Source organism: Oryctolagus cuniculus, chromosome 18, assembly GCF_964237555.1.
Source record: "Oryctolagus cuniculus chromosome 18, mOryCun1.1, whole genome shotgun sequence".
NCBI classification, from domain to species: Eukaryota; Metazoa; Chordata; class Mammalia; order Lagomorpha; family Leporidae; genus Oryctolagus; species Oryctolagus cuniculus.
Genome location: NC_091449.1, coordinates 15,770,869 through 15,790,426, shown reverse-complemented (window position 1 = coordinate 15,790,426; position 19,558 = coordinate 15,770,869). Strand labels below are relative to the sequence as shown.

Below are 19,558 nucleotides of genomic sequence, written 5' to 3'. Positions count from 1 at the left end.
ACGTGCACGAGGTTCTGCATTGCTTCATCACTGTGCTGGACAAACAGCAATGGGCAGGGAACGACCGGGTGCCCTCCTTAGGGGAGGGGTTAAGTGTCACAGCACTTCCAACACAGCGCAGTGCGCAGCCGTGAGAAACAGACCCATCACAGCTTGTCCAGGCCACCCATGACCGCCATGGGGCTAAACCCAAAGTCCAACTTTTTTTTTTTTTTTTTTGACAGATAGAGTTATAGACAGTGAGAGAGAGAGACAGAGAGAAAGGTCTTCCTTCTGTTGGTTCACTCCCCAAATGGCCGCAACAGCCGGCGCTGTGCCGCTCCAAAGCCAGGAGCCAGGTGCTTCCTCCTGGTCTCCCACGCGGGTGCAGGGCCCAAGCACTTGGGCCATCCTCCACTGCCTTCCTGGGCCACAGCAGAGAGCTGGCCTGGAAGAGGGGCAACCGGGACTAGAAACTGGGGCCCATATAGGATGCCAGCACCACAGGCGGAGGATTAACCAAGTGAGCCACGGCGCCTGCCCCCCAACTTTTGTTTCAATTCTCCGGCACTCGTGCAGCACTCCTCACGGCCAAGCACGCTGTCCCCACTGAGGCCTTGGCTCCCGGGCTCCTTGGCTGTTGCTCCTCAGCTCCCGTGGCTCAGCCCACGGACTGACGTGCAGCCTCTGGGCCTCACACACCAGCCCTACTGCGGGTCCCACGAGGCTCTCCTCCGCCTACTCTCTCCCCTGAACACACGGGATGCCTGCGTGACAGTTCCAGGGGGATGATTCAGACATCACCCGATGAACACATCAGAAACCGAACTCCTGATTTTCCCGCCCCAATCTCCTCTCGTCCCTATCTCGGTGAAAGGCAGCTCCTTCTTCCAGCTGCTTCAGCAAAAACACTGCAGTGATCCTAGGAGCCTCCTTGCGCTCACATCCTGTGTCTGCTCTGACGTCCAATTCTGTCAGCTCTGCCTCCGGACTCCGTCCAGAACACGGTGCGCCTCTCCCACCGCCCCACCTCGTCTGGTCCCGAGTCCCACCTGGATCAGCTCCGCAGCCTGTCCCAGCCCCACCCATCTGTTCCTGTGTCCAGAGTGGACGTGAAAGGTGCTGCCCAGGACAACTGGCTGGGGAAAGTCACAACCCTGGGGACAGAGACTGGACAAGCTCAGGAGGATGCAGGGACTGACAATAACACCGGCCGCACCTCCCCTACCTGAAATCCAGACATGTTGGATCTCACAGTTTACAGTATCCACATACATAATGAGGTGTCTTGGGACTCTCACTCATGTCTGAACACACAATTCATTTATGTTTCATGTGCATTTTATACACACAAATGCAATTTTACTTGGTATCTTAAATAGCTTTGGGCATGAAACATGGCATGGCATGGAATTTTCCACCTTTGGTGTTGTATCAGGGCTCAAAAAGTTTTTTATTTTGCAACATTTTGGACTTTTAAAAAACTGATTTATTGAAGAGGCAGTAGGGGGTAGAGAGAGCGAGAGAGCAAATGAGCACTCCCCCATTTGCTGGCTCACTCCCCAAATGCCCATACTGTTCATTGCTAGGCCAAGACCAGAGCCAGAGCCGAGAGCCAGGAATCCATCCAGGTCTCCCACGTGGGGGAAGGGGATCAGTCACTTTAGCCACCACGTTGCCTACCTGAGAAGCTGGACCCAAGGAGCGGGAACCAGGCATCAAACCCGGTACTCTGAAATGGGAGATGGGGAATTTTTTTTAAAATATATTTATTTGAAAGGCAGAGTGACAGAGAAAGAAGGAGAGACAGATGGAGACAGAGAAGGAGAGAGATTTTCCAGCCACCAGTTCACACTCCATAGCTGGGCCAGGTTGAAGCCAGAAGCCCAGAACTCCATCCTGGTCTCCCACATGGGTGGCAGGGGCCCAAGTATTTGAGACATCTTCCACTGCTTTCTCAGGCTCATTAGCAGGGAAGTGGAGCAGCCAGGACTCAAACTGGCACCCATAGGGCTTAACCTGTTGAGCCACAACACTGGATTCTTCTATTTTTTTTTTTTAAGATTTTATTTTATTTATTTAAATACAGAGTTACAGAGAGGGGTAGAGACAGAGAGAGAGAGAGGTTTTCCATCCGCTGGTTCACTCCCAGATGGCCGCAACGGCCAGAGCTGCACCGATCTGAAGCCAGGAGCCAGGAGCTTCCTCGAGGTCTCCCACATGGGTGCAGGGGCCCAAGGACTTGCGCCATCTTCTACTGCTTTCCCAGGCCATAACAGAGAGCTGGATTGGAAGTGGAGCAGCCGGGACTAGAACCAGCACCCATATGGGATGCCGGCGCTTCAGGCCAGACTTTGACCCACTGTGCCACAGCACTGGCCCCCTATTTTTTTTTTAATATTTATTTGAAAGGCAGAGTTTCAGAGAGAAAAAGAGGGAGACACAGGGAGAGCTCTTCCATCTACTGATTCACTCCCCAAATGGAGTGAAAAAAGAAAAAACAAACAAACAAACAAGCAAAAAAAAAACCAGAGCAGCCAGGACTTGAACCAGTCTTCCGACATGGATGCCGGCATCATTAGCAGCGGCTTAACCTGCTGCACCACGCGGCCAGCCCCAGGATTTTGGATTTTTAGATTAGGGATATTCCACAAGTAGTATACACAGGGTCAAGGAACAGAATGGTTTCAGAATTCTGCAGAACTCTACGGCAAACAGGAGGACGAGGAAACACCGATTTCAGAAACCGAGTTTGCTCCCTGAATTCTACAGTCAAGCTGCCAATCAAGTAAATGGGGCGGGTGAAGGCATTTTCAGACGTGAAAGGGCTTAAAGATGTACTTCCCATGACACCGCAGCCTGTGCACCACCCAGATGACAGCATCACCAAGAAAGGGGAAGTATCAGAGCCCTGGACACCGGGGGCCCAGGGCAGAAGAGAACAAGGGGGCTTCCAGGTGGTGAAGAAGGCAATGGCACGGCTGGCTGCTGGGCGCCAAGCTCAGAGGGCAGCCAGCCCAGCAGGCGCCTGTGACTCAACAGGCCAAGGTGCAGGCCAAGGTCACCCACAGGCCAACGGCCATCACACTGCTTAGTGTGCTCTGATTTTTTTTTTTAATTCTTAAAAAAAATTTTGTCTATTTGAAAGGCAGAATTACAGAGAGAGAGAGAAGGAGAGAGAGAGATCTCACATCTGTTGGTTCACTCTCCACATGGCCGCAATGGCCAGGGCTGGGCCAGGCTGAGGCCTGGAGCCAGGAGCTTCTTCCCGGTCTCCCACATGTGTGCAGGGGCCCAAGCACTTGGGCTATTCTTTGCTGCTTTCCCAGGTGCATTAGCAGGGAGCGGGATCAGAGTGGAGCATCCGGGTCATGAACTGGTGCCCACATGGGATGCTGGTGCCACAGACAGTGGCTTAACCTGCTACGCCACAACACTGGCCCGAATGTCTATTTGTTTCTCTCTCTCCTTCTTTCTTTCCGTACTCTGCCTTTCAAATAAACAAATAAATCTTAAAACAAAAACAAACAAAAAAATCTATGCCCACACAACCGTCTTAACTTTCAGAAGCACACCATTGTTATTCAGATGTTGAAGGGCCGGTGTTGTGACATAGCAGGTAAAGCTGCCACCTGCGGTGCCGGCATCCCATATGGGCACCGGTTTGAGTTCCGGCTGCCCCACTTCCGATCCAGCTCTCTGCTGTGGCGTGGGAAAGCAGCAGAAGATGGCCCAGGTCCTTAGGCCCTTGCACCTATGTGGGAGACCTGGAAGAAGTACCTGGCTCCTGGCTTCAGACAGGCCCAGCTCTGGCCATTGCTGCCATTTGGGGATAAACCAGGAGATGGAGGACCTTTGTATGCCTGTCTCTCTCTCTCTCTCTCTCTCTCTCTCTCTCTCTCTCTCTCTGCCTCTCTCTGCCTTTCAAAGAAATAAATCTTAAAAAAAAAAAAAAAAAGCAACTTAACCAACACAGTATTGGGGAAGTCTGAGCACTGGGCATAAGCAAAAAGAAATGCAGGAGAATCATTAACCATCAACACAGCAGCGGCGCTAGGAATCCAGGGGGCTGGGAGGGGCGCCCAGGCAGTGGTAACGCTCGGACAGGACCTGGCTCCCCACCCAGGTGACGAGTGCGCAGCTGTGTAACCTGCTCTTCTCTGAGCTCTATGTATGCACTTTACTCTCTCCTGCACGGTGTGGAACACAACACAAGACAATGGAGCCACGGCACACAGAACGCTGGGTCCTGATCTAGCTGGAATGCTGCCAAAGACTTTCCTGGTCAGAGTGACACACGTAACACACGCCACAGGCGTCCAGTGCTGCATTCTCAGGTAAGCTCCTTGCTTCCTAAACAAAACTAGCTCCCTTTTGGCTATTTATGGGGGCCAGCACTGTGGCATAGCAGGTAAAGCTGCCGCCTGCAGTGCTGGCATCCCACATGGGCACTGGTTCGAGTCCCGGCTGCTCCACTTCCGATCCAGCTCTCTGCTATGGCCTGAGAAAGCAGTAGAAAATGGCTCAAGTCCTTGGGCCCCTACACCCGTGTGGGAGACCCGGAAGAAGCTCCTGGCTCCTGGCTTTGGCTTGGCGCAGCTACGGCCATTGTGGTCAGCTGGGGAGTGAACCAGCAGATGGAAGACCTCTCTCTCTTTGCATCTTGTTCTCTGTGTAACTCTTTCAAATAAATAAATATTTTTTAAAAAAGGCTATTTATGGTTTTGTTGTTCTTTCTCGTAACATCAACACCATTCCCATGGCAACTGTCATCCAAGTATATAAGGCTGTATTACTTTTTATAACTGAGCATTTAAATTTTTTTAAAATGTGTTTTCACTTTGCTTGAGAGGCAGAAAGAGAGAGAGAGAGAGAGGTTATAGAGAGAGTGAGAGGAGAAAGGGGAGCTCTCCCATCTGCTGGTTCACTCACAACAACCTGGACTGGGGCAGGCCAAAGCCAGGAACCCAGAACCCAGCTGAAGCCTCCCACGTGGGTGGCAGGGACGCGTGTACTTGAGCCATCACCTGCTGCTCCAGGACGTGCACTGGCAGGAAGCTGGGTCGGAAGTGGAGAAGCCTGGACTTGAACCAGACTCATCAATAAGGGTTGTGGGTGCCCATAACCGTGTCTTAACTGGTGAACCAAAGCTTGTCCCTACATAGTATCTAAATTTTAAAAAAATCTGAAGCCAGCACTGTGGCATAGGGCATAAAGCCACTGCCTGCAGGGCTGGCATCCCAAATGGGCGCCAGTTCGAGACTCGGCTGCTCCACTTCCGATCCAGCTCCCTAACGCACCTGGGAAAGCAGTAGAAGATGGCCCACGTGCTTGGGCCCCTGCACCCCAGTGGGACACCTGGAAGAAGCTCCTGGCTCCTGGCTTCGGATTGGCACAGCTCCGACCATTGTGGTCAGCTGGGGAGTGAACCAGCAGATGAAAGACCTCTCTCTCTCTCTCTGTAACTCTTTCAAATAAATAAATAAGTCTTTAAAAGAATAATAGAAGGCCATGGGACACAAACACAAGCCGACCACGTTCCGCGGCACTGCGCGTGGTTCTCGGATTTGTACCTCAGTCCCGGACTCACCCGGAGCGCCACTCAGCGCCTCAGCCTGCTCTCCCCCAGGGGAGCCGCACGCTCGGCTTCCTCAGCTGTGACCCGGCATTGCACATTCCCGACCTCAGTCTCGGTAAGGCGGCACGCGCACCTGCTCGGTCAGCAAAGGCTCACTTACGAAAGAGATCTGAGGTTTTAGAGGCGCTTTTCTTTCCTTCTTCTTCTTCTTCTTGTTTTTTTTGACAGGCAGAGTGGACAGTGAGAGAGAGAGACAGAGAGAAAGGTCTTCCTTTGCCGTTGGTTCACCCTCCAATGGCCGCCGCAGTCGGCGTGCTGCGGCCGGCGGGCTGCGGCCGGCGCACCGCGCTGATCCGATGGCAGGAGCCAGGTGCTTCTCCTGGTCTCCCATGGGGTGCAGGGCCCAAGCACTTGGGCCATCCTCCATTGCACTCCCTGGCCACAGCAGAGAGCTGGCCTGGAAGAGGAGCAACCGGGACAGAATCTGGCGCCCCGACCGGGACTAGAACCTGGTGTGCCGGCGCCGCAAGGCGGAGGATTAGCCTAGTGAGCCGCGGCGCCGGCCAAGGCACTTTTCAGTAACACCTGCCCCTGTCCCTTCTCCGATGGACTTGGGAGTCCTCCGCCGTCCCCCACCCTCGGGGGAAGATGTAGCCGGGCATCCAGCCAAGCGAGGGCTGGGCTCTCCCCTCCAGGCCCGCGGGTGCCGGGAGCCGGGCTCGAGGCCGGAGATCCCGACCAGGAGGCCCGATGTCTCACAAGTGGAGGCCGCGGAGGCCGGGGGGGCAAGGCTGCGAGGAGGAGACCCCGCTCTCCGATACGCACAGCGCGACCCCAGCGCAACCAGAGGGCGCGAGGGGCGGCCGGGGTGGCTGCAGTCCGGCGCGGGGTTCCTCACGTCGAGCCAGAAATGACCCGACGCGAGCTTCTCGGAGGAGGTTCACTGGCGACTTCACCTTGGGTGAGAGGCGGCCAGCACCGCAGGGGAGCCCACTGAGGCGACACGGAACTCCCGGGTGGGCGCCACACTGGACACTGGACACCGGAGGATTTCCCCGCTTTGGGAGGCGCGGCCACGCCCCCTCAGCCGCAGGCTCCTCCCCCTTTGCACCCAGCGCCTGAGTCTACACCCCGGCTTCGTGTTCTGCCCCGGGCCGGTTCTTTTGCACAACACACTCAAAATGGCGCCGTTGCTCTCTACCCCAGAAAATGGTGGGACTGGGCTGTTCTGGGCACGCGCAGGACTTGAAGGCGCGGCCCCGTCCTCATGGCGCTCCAGCTGGTGTTTTGGCGTTAGGGGTCTGGATGCTCCTTGCTTCTGATTGGTTTGGGGCTGGGTGGAGCGGCCTGTGGTTGGGGGTGGTCCGAGAGCAGGTGCTTGATTTTCTGAGTCCCGTTTCTAGGCTTGCTGTGGTCATGGCCTCAGGTGGGCTGCCCGGGGTCTGACACAGAAGCATACAAGGCCCAGGGTAAGTCACCCTTGCTGCTGCCATGGCCGCCCGGGGCAGGTCCCAGCAGGTGAGCTGCGCCCTGGGCACGGCCCTCATCTCCATGGCTCACAGTCTGCTGACCATGGGAAGTCACATGCGGCCAGGATGAAGTCCGGGGGCGCCAAGTCTGGGATGAGGGACAAGGGCTCTCTGCTCAGCTGCTGCCCCCAGTCTCAAGTCCTTTCACTCCGCAGGGTCCCTCTGAGGCAGAGGGACGCTCGCCTGGGCGAGCAGAGTGGGTCTGCCCAGCTGAGCTCACTAGGGATGGTCCACGTGTCCAGTCACTTAACAGAGCCTCACTGGGCACCTGCTCCGGGCAGGAGGACAAACTCCCTGCCCTCCTGGGTCAGCAGTCCAGTGGGGAAGCCGTGCAGCACACAGGATAACCCAGCAACTCCTGCGGTCTGGTAGAAGGTGATGAATGCCAAGGAAAAACACCCCGTAGAGGGACGGCCCAGGGGGAACACACTGGCCCAGACACCCCCATGCCACATCCGAGTGCCTGGGTTTGCTAACCGGTTCTGCCTCATGACTTCCGTTTCCTGCCAGTGCAGACCCTGGGCTCAAGTAGTTGGGTTCCTCTCACTCGCGTAGGAGACCTGGGTTGAATTCCTGGCTCCTGGCTTCCCCCAGGCTGCTGTGACATTTGGGGAGTGAGCCAGCAGATAGGATCCGTGTCTCTCTCGATTTTTAAATATTGGGCACAGGATGGGCATTGTGGCCCAGCAGATTCCATGCCCTTGGAATGCCTGCAACCCATATCGGAGTGCTGGTTAGAGTTCCAGAACCTCTGCTGATCCAGCTTCCTGGTCCCTGCCACCCATGTGGGAGACCCGGATGGAGTTCTGGGTGCCTGGCTTTGGCCAGGCCTAGCCCTGGTTATTATGGGCATTTGGGGAGTGAACAGCAGATGGAAGAAATCTCTCTCTCTTTCCTTTCTGACTGTGTCACTCTGCTTTTTAAGTAGAGGAAAATAAATATATAAACCTTTAAAAAACAAAATATTGGGCAGAGTAAGCGTAGGGCAGGGATTGGCCAGCTACAACCTGGGTGCCAAGTGCAGTGTGTCTTTTGTTCTTGTGCGGTGTTGCAGCCCTAGAATGGTCTGTACATACCCTGATGGTTGGGACGGAACCCGCAGACCTCTGTGCCGTGGCCTGTGAGCTGAATGTGACGTTCAAGTGCCAGTGTCCACAAATAAAGCTTTGCTGGAGCACGGTCACACCGGAGCTCCCTGCTGTCCACCACTGCTTTTGTGTTACAACAGGGTCGATACACAACCCCCCCCAAGCCTTGAGCGTCCTGAGTCTTGTCTTTCCTACACACGTTGTCAGGCCCCTGGCTTAGGGCACCAGGAGTTGTGGTGGAGGGGGATGGTGATTTTATCTTAGTCAAGAGGCTTGTCCTTGGGAGGGTGGCAATGGGTAGAGCCCGGAGCAGGGCTGGTGGAAGCAAAGAGTGCGACAGCCCGCTGCCCATCACTGCAGTGACCCCCCTGTGCTGGCTGCCCGGTGAAGGAGGGAGGTTAACGCAGCTCGCAGCTCTGCAGGCTGAGAGCGCAGACAGCACGGCGCTGGCTCTGGGAAGGGCCCCTGGGCTGTCGACGCACTGTGGCGATGATGTTATAGCGAGAGCGCAGGTGAGAGGAAGTGGTGAGATGGTGAGACAGGAAGCCAGGGAGAGACAGAGACACAGACACACACACACAGACACACACACAGAGATGCACACACACACACACAGAGACACACAGACACATGCACACACAGACACACATCCAGAGATACACACATAGACACACAGATACACACACAGACACACACACAGATACACAGAGACACACAGACACGCACACAGAGACACACACACACAGACACAAAGAGACGCACACATACAGACACACACAGACACACACAGAGATACACAGAGACACACACACAGACACACGCACACAGAGACACACAGAGATGCACACACACACAGAGACACACAAAGAGACACACACACAGACGCACACACACAGAGACACACACACAAAGACACAGATACAGAGATACACACACAGACACATAGACACAGAGACACACACACAGAGATGCAGAAACACACACAGAGACACAGACACACAGAGAGACACACACACACACGGGGGCGAGCTGGCTCCCAGGAGAACTAAGTGAATCCCTTCCAAGGGCAGTGTCCCCAGTGACCTCAGGACAGTAGGTGTCAGGGACACGGGTGTTCCAGGCAGAGGGACTCGGCGGTGCAAAGGCCCTGTGATGGGAACCTGCCCGATACGTTCAACAAGGAGCCGCGTGGAGACCCTGTGCCTGGAGCAGAGGGGTGCTGGGGATGAGTAGTGGGACAGGAGGACAGAGCGGGGTGGGGCCTCGTGGGCGACCGCGAGGTCTGTGCCCTCCACCTCCGAGTGAGATGGAGCCCCAGCAGGGTCCAGGGCAGGGCAGGGAAGTGACCGGACTCCCTGGTTGCTTGTGAGGACAGACGGAGTAGGATGGGAGCGGGGTACCTGCGAGGGGCTGCTGGCCCAGTGCAGGAAGGGTGGGGTGGGTAGAGGCTGTGGAGGAGAGAGATGGGCAGACTCTGGGTGGAGTGAGGCTGGAGCTGACAGTATTTCTCCCTAGATGACATCCTAATCAGAGAACAGTGTCTCCTAAAAGCTTGCCTGCCTCAGGCTTTCAAATCAGACACCCCAGGGATCTAGTCCCGCCTCTGCTACATACCAGCTGTGTGATCTAAGGTAAGTTGCTCAATCTCGGTGGCCTCAGTTTTCTCATCTATAAAATGGGGTTAATTAACAGGTGCCCTATCAATGGGATCATTGATGCAAAGCACAAGAATGGTGGCCGGCAGGCAGGGGCCACTCCACACACGGCAGCTCGGATAATGAGGATCCTTCCCCAGGTGGGACTCCAAGACCTGGTGGCCCAGGTCACGGTCTCCATGGCACATGCCCCCTTCCTTGCAGAACGAAGCTCTCTCCCCATCACTTTCCCCTCTGCCCCCAAGTAGGTCAGTGACCTGAAGGTTACACAGTGCAATGCTCAGCCTTGCCAAGCCTCAGTTTCCTCATCTGTAAAATGGGCTTCCAAAAGTCTGCATTACAGCTTCTCAGGGCCTTTAAGGGAACCGTTTCATATACAGGGTGTCTGGCACACACCAAGGGCTCAGGTGGCTGCTCTGCTCTCACCATGGCTGCAGACAGCAACAGCTACCTGTATGTGCTGGAGCATTTTCCCAATGTTTTATGATGACCATTTTCAAACACACAGGAAAATTGGAAAAGGCTTGCAAGAAACACACCTGTATCCACCTGAATTCTATTGTTAACGTTTTACTAATAGTGTTTTGACATACATCTATCAATGCTTCTATCCATCAATCCATCATACTTTTTTATGGTGAATGTCAAAAGACTGCAATATTTCTGTGAAGATTTTCAAGGACTTGGTTTGTACCATGCACTATTTTTAGTACTATTCTTAGTTCATTATATCTATTCATGCACTTATCTAATTCTCACAACTCTCTAAAATATGTCAAGTATGCAGTATGGGACCCCCATTTTATCCCTATTTTACAGATGAGGAAGTTGAGGCACAGAGAGGCAAAGGACCTGCGGCTGAACGTCGGAGTTGGGTTTGAACCTGGGCCATCTCTCTCCGAAGCCCGGACTTCTTCCCCTCAGATTGGGCGGAGGAAGCCACACAGTGGATACTGTGAGCCAATATGGAAGAATGCTTAGAAGACAGCAGTGAATGGGCCGGCACCACAGCTCACTAGGCTAGTCCTCCACCTGCAGCGCCGGCACACTGGGTTCTAGTCCCAGTCGGGGCACCGGATTCTGTCCCAGTTGCTCCTCTTGCAGTCCAGCTCTCTGCTGTGGCCAGGGAGTACAGCAGAGGATGGCCCAAGTGCTTGGGCCCTGCACCCCATGGGAGACCAGGAGAAGCACCTGGCTCCTGGCTTCGGATCAGTGCAGTGCGCCAGCCGCAGCAAACCAGCTGCAGCGGCCACTGGGGGGTGAACCAATGGAAAAGAAAGACCTTTCTCTCTGTCTCTCTCTCTCACTGTCCACTCTGCCTGTCAAAAAAAAAAAAAAAAAAAAAAAAAAGGCAGTAAAAAATAACACCAGACCGTGGGAGACCAGGATTCAACCCAAATCCTCTAGGATAAAGTACTCTAAGGAGGGGCAGCCACGGCCACCAGCGCTCACGGTGATTAAATCAACTCCTGGCTGATCACTGCAACTGTTCTTTACCAGCTCTTTGTCTGTGCCCTGCCCTGTGCTACAGGCTTCACCTGCTGTATCTTTCCAAGCACTGCTGAAGTCGGCAAGTCCATATCTGTTGGAGATACTAGGGCACTGGGCTAGGAGAGAGGCAAGCGCTTGCTCAAAGTTATCCAGCCAGGAAGTGGGAGAAGCAGGATTCAAACCCACATTTGTAAGCTCCCTGAGTCAGTAAACCACCCAGCCTCCTTCTCCTTCTGAGTTTTCAGTAACGAGACTATGTGATTTTCATAATGGAAAAATAAATGAAGTCTCCATTAAAAGATTAGGCCAATTTATCCTAATTTTGTTAGCCATGTGCATTACTTTGATAAAAATCTAAACCCCTACCTCACACCACGCAACAAAGATCAGTGCCAGATAGATTGCCAACCTTAATGTAACATGGAATGATGAAGCAGTTGGAAAATAACATACGAGAGCATCAGTGTGTTTTAGAAGTATAGAAATATTTCTTAAGCAAGATGTACAAGTCACTATCTATAAAGGAAAAGAGTGCTAAAATGGGCTATGCTAAAGTTAAAACTTTCTGTTCATTGGAAGATGTTTCTAGGAGTGAGAAGACAGGCCGTAGAGCAGGAAAAAATGTTTATTGTACATACAACTAGCAGATGGCTCATACCAGTGTATAGAAACAGCAAATCCACTTAAAAATGGGCAACCCCACAGCAAACAGAGCAAGACACTTGAACAGGCACCTCCCAAAGAAGGACACCAAGCGACCACTATGCAAACGAGAATGTGCTCAATTTTATTACTCATCAGGTAAATGCAAATTCAAACTACAAGCAGCTGCTGCTACTACTACACACCCATCAGAATGACTAAAAATAAAACACGTGACATTGCCAAGTGTTGGTGAGGATGTGGAGCAATGGAAGTGCTCCAACAAGGCTGGTGGGAGGAGAGGAAATTATTACAATCACTTTGGGAATCTCTTTGTCAGTATCTAATAAAGACAAACACCGGGAGACCCCGTGACCCAGACATTCTATTGCTGGGTTAATACTCAGTGTGTATTTATGACACCAACCAAGTATGCACTAGAACGTGAGCAGCGGAAGTATTTGTAAGAGTAGAGAAAGAACTCAAAGGTCTGTTGACAGTTGGTAGAGAAATCAATCGTGTCTTCACACAGTGGAATACTACTTGGCAACCCAGCCCAGATGAATTTCATAATCCTACTGCCGAGTGAAAGAAGCCAGACATGAGGGTTCCTACTGTGTAATTTCCATTTATATCACATGCAAAAATAGGCAAAATGCAGCTACTGGGCCTAGGGAGGCGCAGTTGCTGGGGTTAGGGTGGGGAGACCAAAGCCTCGTCCCGGTGAGTTAAGTGGATGCTTGGCGAGGAAGAAAGCAGTGTGGAGAGGAGGAAGAGGGGTTTAGGAGGTGCTGGTAACATTCGATTTCTTCACTTAAGGAACATTTATGTTTTCTGGGTTTTTCTGTATGTATATCAAATTTCATCATTAAAAGGTTTGAATCATTTTAAAAGAACTTAGAAAAGTAGGCTCATTGTAGCCTTAGCTGACAAACTGGGTAGACCAGATGTCTTGGATGTAATACTAATTGGAAGGACAGTGTGGGGCCCTGGCTCTGTGCTGGGCACTGCTCTAAGTGGCTTATCTCTGTTAACCTATTTGGTCCTCACACAACAGCCCTGTGAGGAAGTTACTGCTAATTATACCCAGGTGCAGATGGAGAAACTGAGGCACGGGGGGCTAAGCCTTTGCCTAAGCTAGTCAGTGCTCGGCTGGATTTAAACACAGGCCTTGTGGCCCAGAGAAGGTGCAGTGTCCACCACGTGGAGGTCATGGTGATGGCAGCCGATGCGAGGCCTCATCTACCCCATCAGGTGCCACCTCCCCGATTCCAGCCGAGCTTTGCAACATGGGTGCGTGGAATTCAAGGGCTCTATGAAGCTGGAGGGGAAAAAATTACCTCTTTCTTTGCTTTTATTATCCTTTAATTCAGCAGTCCTGCAATGTGATCTAGGACCCTCAGGGTCTCCCAGGATCCCTTTCTGGGGGGTAATGAGTTCAATACTAGTTTCATAATGGATCTAAGGTGTGTTTGCCCTCTTCCCTCTGCAAAGGTACGATGACATCATCGCTGTGCTAGTGCCTGACCTGTGATGACGTCATGGCTCCACCATCACCTGCTCTGTGATGACGTCACCACCCTACCAGTGCCTGACCTGCGATGATGCCACCGCTCTGCCAGCCAAGGGAACGTTGGCGTGAGCATTCTTGTGTTTAATTCTCAGTTTCCTTTTTCCTACATGGTACATATTAATAGGAGCAGCTCACACACAAAAGAGCTCAGCCATTTTAAAGTGAAATGTCCGAGGAAATCTGTGATGATGATTTAGCCCATGCTCTCTCCCCAGGCAGGCAGCGGACCTGAGGCTCTGGGGGCTCTGCCGGGAGACATCGCAGATATTTTCAAATCCTGCGGTCACAGGACTCTCATCAAAACTTCCAAACCGCACCCACGTGGGAGACCCTAAGGAAGCTCCTGGCTCCTAGCTTGGGCCTGGCCGGGCCCTGGCTATTGAGCCATCTGGGGAGCGAATCAGCGGATGGAAGTGCGCGCGCGCTCTCTCTCTCATCTATGCCTTTCAAATAAATAAATAAATCTAAAAAAAAAATACTTCCAAATTACCTTCGCTTTGGGAACTCTTAATGAAGAAGTTCAGATATTACCACATCCCACACGTTAGAAAAATATTTGTGTCTCCCTAACACCCCAGCGGCGGTTTCTTTTGTAATTATGCATGTTTATTTAGAGTCTATAATAACGTGACCTTGAGAAGGGCCTCACCAGCCTGCCGCAAAAAGGGGTTAAGAACCTTGCATTCTGGAAGACCACCAGGTCAAGGAAAAGCAAGCGACGCTTATTACTGGATGCCGTTGCCCCAGTGGGCACAGGCGAAGCTAAGAGCTGCTTGTTGCGTTTTAAGTTGGAACAGAGACTTTGGAAGGTGGGGACGAAATCAATTGACGAAAAAGCCTCATCCTGGACACACACCCTGCAGCCCCCACCCCCGGTCCCACCCAGTCTCTGAAACTGGTGTCCAAACCTTGCAAAAACCAAAAAGCCAAATCCCGAGTTCATCTGGTCCATGGAATCCAGACCCCTAGACCCTGGCAGCCGCTCCTCCTGGGGCCAGGGGCTCCCAGCATATTTCAAACACCTGCCAAAGGCCAGAACCACTGCCTCCCACCCTGGCCCCACCGGGGGCGGGTTCTGGAATCTTCCATCAATAACAACAAAAAAAAACACAGCAGCTCCTTGTCACCCTGCCATCACCCCAGGCCAGGCGCGTTCTCAGCATGACAGCTCCTGTGTGGACTCGTCCAGCTCTCACAGCAGCCCGTGGGGTGAGCAGGTCTGGCGCCCCGTTTTACAGGTGAGAAAACCGAGGGCCAGCGAGGTGGAGCAACCCGCCCCGGGGCGCGCGGCGCTGTCCTGCGTAGATTCTGAGTTTGTGTTTTCTGGGTGCCCCCGGGGTCCGAGGAGGAGTCAGCGGGCAAAGCTTGCAGCGGGAGGAAGCGGAAGGAACTGCGAGGAAGATAAAGCTGGCGCGACTGAAAGGATGGGGGTTTCCCCCGTGCCCGCACACCTGGGACCCAGGATCGGGCAGCGCCAGGGCTGGGGGCGGGCTCCGTGCTCTGAGGTCCCCGCAGCTGGGGAGTGGGGCGCCTGGGGGGATGCGCGCAGCCTTACCTGTCGGGCGCTCACCTGGTGCTCAGCGTGGAGGTGGCGGCGGCGGCGGCGGCGGCGGCGGCGGCGAACCTGGCCTCCCTGGGTCTCTCTTCAGGCGCCCCGCCCTGAGGGGTGACGGACGGGTGGGCGTGGGGCGCCAAGGACCGGCCCGACCTGTGGGACCCGGGGCCCCGGCTGTCTGGGGTGCCCGTCACCTCGAGGCAGCTGGCGCTTCCGGGGCTTGGTCTGCTGTGGGCGGCAAGAGGCATTGGCGCCCGCAGACTCATAAATACTGCGGTGGCGCTGGTGGCCGGAGACGCGCGCGGGCAGCCGGCGCCCCCGAGGGTGAGCCGGGGTCCGGAGGGTGCCCCTATCTCAGCTTCCGGCCCCTGGGCCAACAGCAGCAGTCGGTTCGGCCCGGAAAGGGCCGTGGGGGCGGGGGGAGCTGGAGAGGGAACTGGAGCAGACGTGGAGAGGCTGGGGAGACCAGGCTGGGAGCTGGCACGCAGGTGCCACTTACAGGCAGGATGCGATGCCGGGGCTGGGCGAGGACGGACTTGGCGCGGAGGGAGGGTGGAGTAGGACTGGGGTCACCGTGACCCACGAGGAAGGCTGAGGATGGGGGTAGAGGCGGTGAGGTCCCCGGCACAGGGTGACCCCCAGGAATCGGGGTAAGATGGAAGAAAGTGGGTCCCCAAGAGCAGAATGGAATGCCGGGGGTGGCCAAGCCAGCCTCCTGCACCGAGTGCCCCAGCGTGAAGGAGGGGGCTAGGAGCAGGACTCAGGAGCCAGGCCCTGGGAGGATGAGGGTTGTTGGTATGTGTGGGGGGGGGGGGGGCTCTGTTCTGGCTCCATCACATCCTAGCTGTCCTCTGAGTCACTGGCTTGCACAGTAACTCATCTGGGACTGGGGGTGCTGTGTGAAATGCCAGGAGGATGCATGAGTTCACCTTCGCGAGGTGCTGAGTGTGCAGCCAGAGCCGCCCCACAGCCAGCCTCATTTGTGTTTTCTCTCCAGCAACCACAGAACCCCCTACCCCCACTGCAAAGCCCTGGCTCCCGGCCTCCCTCCCCGCCAGGGAAGTCAGCAGCGCCTGCTCTCCCTCCTCCTCCACCCTCCCAACCCTCTCCTGCTGCTCTGAGAAGTCTGCAATTGGCCCCCTGCCCAGGGGCCCCCTGCCATGCAGCCCCTTCCTGGCTGGCCCCACTGCTGGCCCTGCTTCTGTCTGCTTCTCCTGGCCTCCCTGGGCGCCCGCGGGGCTCTACAGTACCCCAGAGCTGCCCCCGAGCAAGTCCACCTGTCCTACCTAGGTAAGTGCCAGCCACTTGCTGCCCTGTGCCCCTGCTGGAGCTCCACTGGTGGAGGGGCTCAGGAGCCCAGTGGTGACTGCGGTGTTTTGCTCTTCCTGAGCCTCAGTGGATCGCCTCTGTAAAATGGGTTCAAGCAGGGGTGGTCGTGTGGGAAGGGACGACAGTGGCCGGCCCATAGTGAGTGCTGCCGGGCCTTCTCAGGGGCCTGCTGCTGACTCTGCTCATGTGTCCCTGTCCTGTCTCTGGAGCCTGATGCCCTCGTGACATACTAGGGCTTAAAATCACTTGTGGGAAAACCTGTGTGTGTGTGTGTGTGTGTGTGAAGTACACAGCTAGCAGGCCTAGCCCTTTCTCCACCCCCACCCTCCCACCCCTGTCCTCCTTATCTCCTGGTTGCCTCCTGATCCAAGAGCCACGAAGGGGCAGGAAGAGTCTGGACCCCAGACTGCTTGGGTCTGAAGCCCAGCTTGGCCGCTGTGTGACCTTGGGCAGGAGACCTGACCTCTCTGGCCTCGGCTCCTGGTGAAGCAGAACAGAGCCAGGAGCTCAAGGGCACTTCCAGCTCTGGGTCCCTTCACACGGCCTAGAGTTCCCAGAGACCACAGCGAGATGTGGTTTTCGTGAGTCATATCTGTCAGTGTTTCCCATGTTAGAAGCAGAGACTGAGACATCTAAGAAATTTACCTGGTGAGTCACATAAAATGAACAGTAATGTAGATGATATGTTTTAAAAGATGTATTTATTTATTGGAAAGGCAGAGTGAAGGGGGTAGGGAGAGACATCTTCATCCACTGGTTCACTCCCCCAATGCCTGCACCAGCCAGGACTGGGCCATGCTGAAGTCAGGAGCCTGGAACTCAATCCAGGGCTCCCACGTGGCTGGCAGGCGCCTCACCACCGCGGCCATTGCCTGGTGCCTTTTAGGGTGTGCTTTAGCAGGAGGCTGGAGTCGGAAGCAGAGCTGGGACTCAGCCGTGGGATGATCATCGGGCCGGACGCCTGGCCCTGGCTGACTCATTGCACCCTGTGTCACCCTTGAGCTTTTTACAAAAGGGTGAGGAGTGTGACCCCAGGTCACATGACCCAGGCTCCAGACTGTGGGTAGGCTGCCCCGGGGGCCTGCTATCTTTGTTTTAAAAGTTAATTTTATACTAATTTTAGATCTAACAGAAATACTACAAAAATATCCCCACAACTCGAGTTTCCTGTCGTTTCCATGCCGAACGGCCTCGCTCGGATTTTACCAGCCTCTCTGCTGACACCTGTTCTCTGTCCCAGATGGTGGCTGTGTCGCCTTGGCCTGCCTCTTCGGTTCTGTTTCTCAACCTCGCCGTGGTTTTTTTCGGGATGTTTTGAGCACAGGCCGGTTGTTTTGCAGGGCAGCCCTCATTTGGGATTTGCCTAAGGTTTCCTCGTGATCGGGGCTGGACAGCCGTGGGTGTGGCGCTGTGGTCCTGCCCTTGCATGACGTCAGAGGGTCCGCGATGCTCAGAGGCCCAGGCCTGTTTAGCTCGGTTTTGGCTAACAGATCGCTTGGGGACATTACTCCAGACGAGTTCTCCCCAGGTGCTGGGCCACTCCTGTCAGCATCCTTCTGTGGATCTCGATCGGCATGGTACCTGCCCAGCGTGATTTTCCCGCCTCCTGACACCCACTTCCTGCCTCTTGGACGTCTTCCTGTTCCTCTTCACTTGGGCATTTCTTCTGTGGGTTATTTGCATCCTGGACTCATGGCTGCTTCTCTTATTCCATGGGTGAACGTCTAATGCTGTTCTGATTGATGGTCCCAGGCTTGGTCTCTTGGAATCCGGCAGACAGGCGTCTGTGTTCTTCTTCTTTGTTTCTTAAGGTTTCTTTATTTGAAAGGCAGAGTTACACAGAGAGAGAAGGAGAGACAGAGAGAGAGAGGTCTTCCATCCGCTGGTTCACTCCCCAATTGGCCGCAATGATCGGAGCTGTGCCAGTCCGAAGCCAGGAGCCAAGAGCTTCCTCCAGGTCTCCCACACAGGCACAGGGGCCCAAGGACTTGGGCCATCTTCTACTGCCTTCCCAGGCCATAGCAGAGAGCTGGCTAGGAAGTGGAGCAGCCGGGACTCAAACCGGCGCCCATATGGGATGCTGGCACTGCAGGTGGCAGCTTTACCCACTGCACCACAGTGCCGGCTTCTGCTTCTGTGTTTCCTTCCTTCCTTCCTTCCTTCCTTCCTTCCTTCCTTCCTTCCTTCCTTCCTTCCTTCCTTCCTTCCTTCCTTCCTTTCTCTCTCTCTCTCTCTCTCTCTCTCTCTTTCTCTTTCTCTTTCTCTCTTTCTTTTTTTTTTTTTTTTTGACAGGCAGAGTTAGACAGTGAGAGAGACAGAGAGTAAGGTCTTCCTTCCGTTGGTTCACCCCCTAAATGGCCGCTACGGCCGGCGCACTGCGCCAATCCGAAGCCAGGAGCCAGGTGCTTTTCCTGGTCTCCCATGTGGGTGCAGGGCCCAAGGACTTGGGCCATCCTCCACTGCACTCCTGGGCCACAGCAGAGAGCTGGACTGGAAGAGGAGCAACCAGGACAGAAATGGCACCCCAACTGGAACTAGAACCCGGGGTGCCGGCGCCGCAGGCAGAGGATTAGCCTAGTGAGCTGCGGCACCGTCTTCTGTGTTCTTTCAACCAACTCTTCCTGCCCCATGCTTGGAAGCAGCTCAGTGTGCCATCGATTGTAGGTGCTGCTGGGTGCCCTCGGCAGACAGAACTGGGCTGCACACAGGTGTATCCTAACACACATAGCCACACACGTGTATTTCCGTATGCGTTTCTCTGTATGGGCATTAAGTGCCACGGCACCATGCTGACTCCTCTGGTTCCTGTCTAACAGCAGAACCTTATTTGTAACTCCAGTGTCCTCATTGGCTACAGTAGCATGTTGTCCCTTGGTGTCTGCTGTCTGCAGTGCACTGCTGGGGCCAGGACTTGTTTTGGATAAGAGAATCTGTGGATGATCAAGCCCCTCGTAGAAAGTGGTGCAGGGTTTAGCTTAGGTACTTCCTCTTGCATACTTTAAACAAAATGATTATTTATTTGAGAGTGAGAGAGAGAGAGGAAAGAGAGGGAGGGAGGGAGAGAGGGGAGGGGAGAGAGAGAGAGAGAGAGAGAGAGAGAATACTAAAGAGAAAGCCATCTCCCATCCACCAGTTCATT

At 54.4% G+C, this 19,558-nt stretch overlaps 1 protein-coding gene and 1 long non-coding RNA gene across 6 annotated transcripts in view; one reads left to right on the top strand and one right to left on the bottom strand.

Moving 5' to 3' along the window:
* LOC127491292 (uncharacterized) overlaps positions 1 to 15,144 on the bottom strand; it is a 27,316-nt gene extending 12,172 nt beyond the window's left edge. Inside the window, exon 1 of the long non-coding RNA XR_007919863.2 lies at positions 15,091 to 15,144. This is a non-coding gene — a long non-coding RNA (uncharacterized lncRNA). The remainder of the gene's footprint in view (positions 1 to 15,090) is intronic.
* ACP7 (acid phosphatase 7, tartrate resistant (putative)) overlaps positions 14,699 to 19,558 on the top strand; it is a 22,857-nt gene continuing 17,997 nt past the window's right edge. The window contains exons 1-2 of one of the 5 annotated variants that reach the window (XM_051846675.2): positions 14,699 to 14,773; positions 16,088 to 16,380. In XM_051846675.2, coding sequence (XP_051702635.2) covers positions 16,251 to 16,380 — 130 coding nt within the window. In that variant the 5' untranslated portion in view covers positions 14,699 to 14,773; positions 16,088 to 16,250. Of the gene's footprint in view, positions 14,774 to 15,193; positions 15,415 to 16,087; positions 16,381 to 16,790; positions 17,068 to 19,558 lie in introns of those variants that run through there. The other 4 variants (XM_051846674.2, XM_002711455.5, XM_051846678.2 and 1 more) reach the window with 4 other exon arrangements.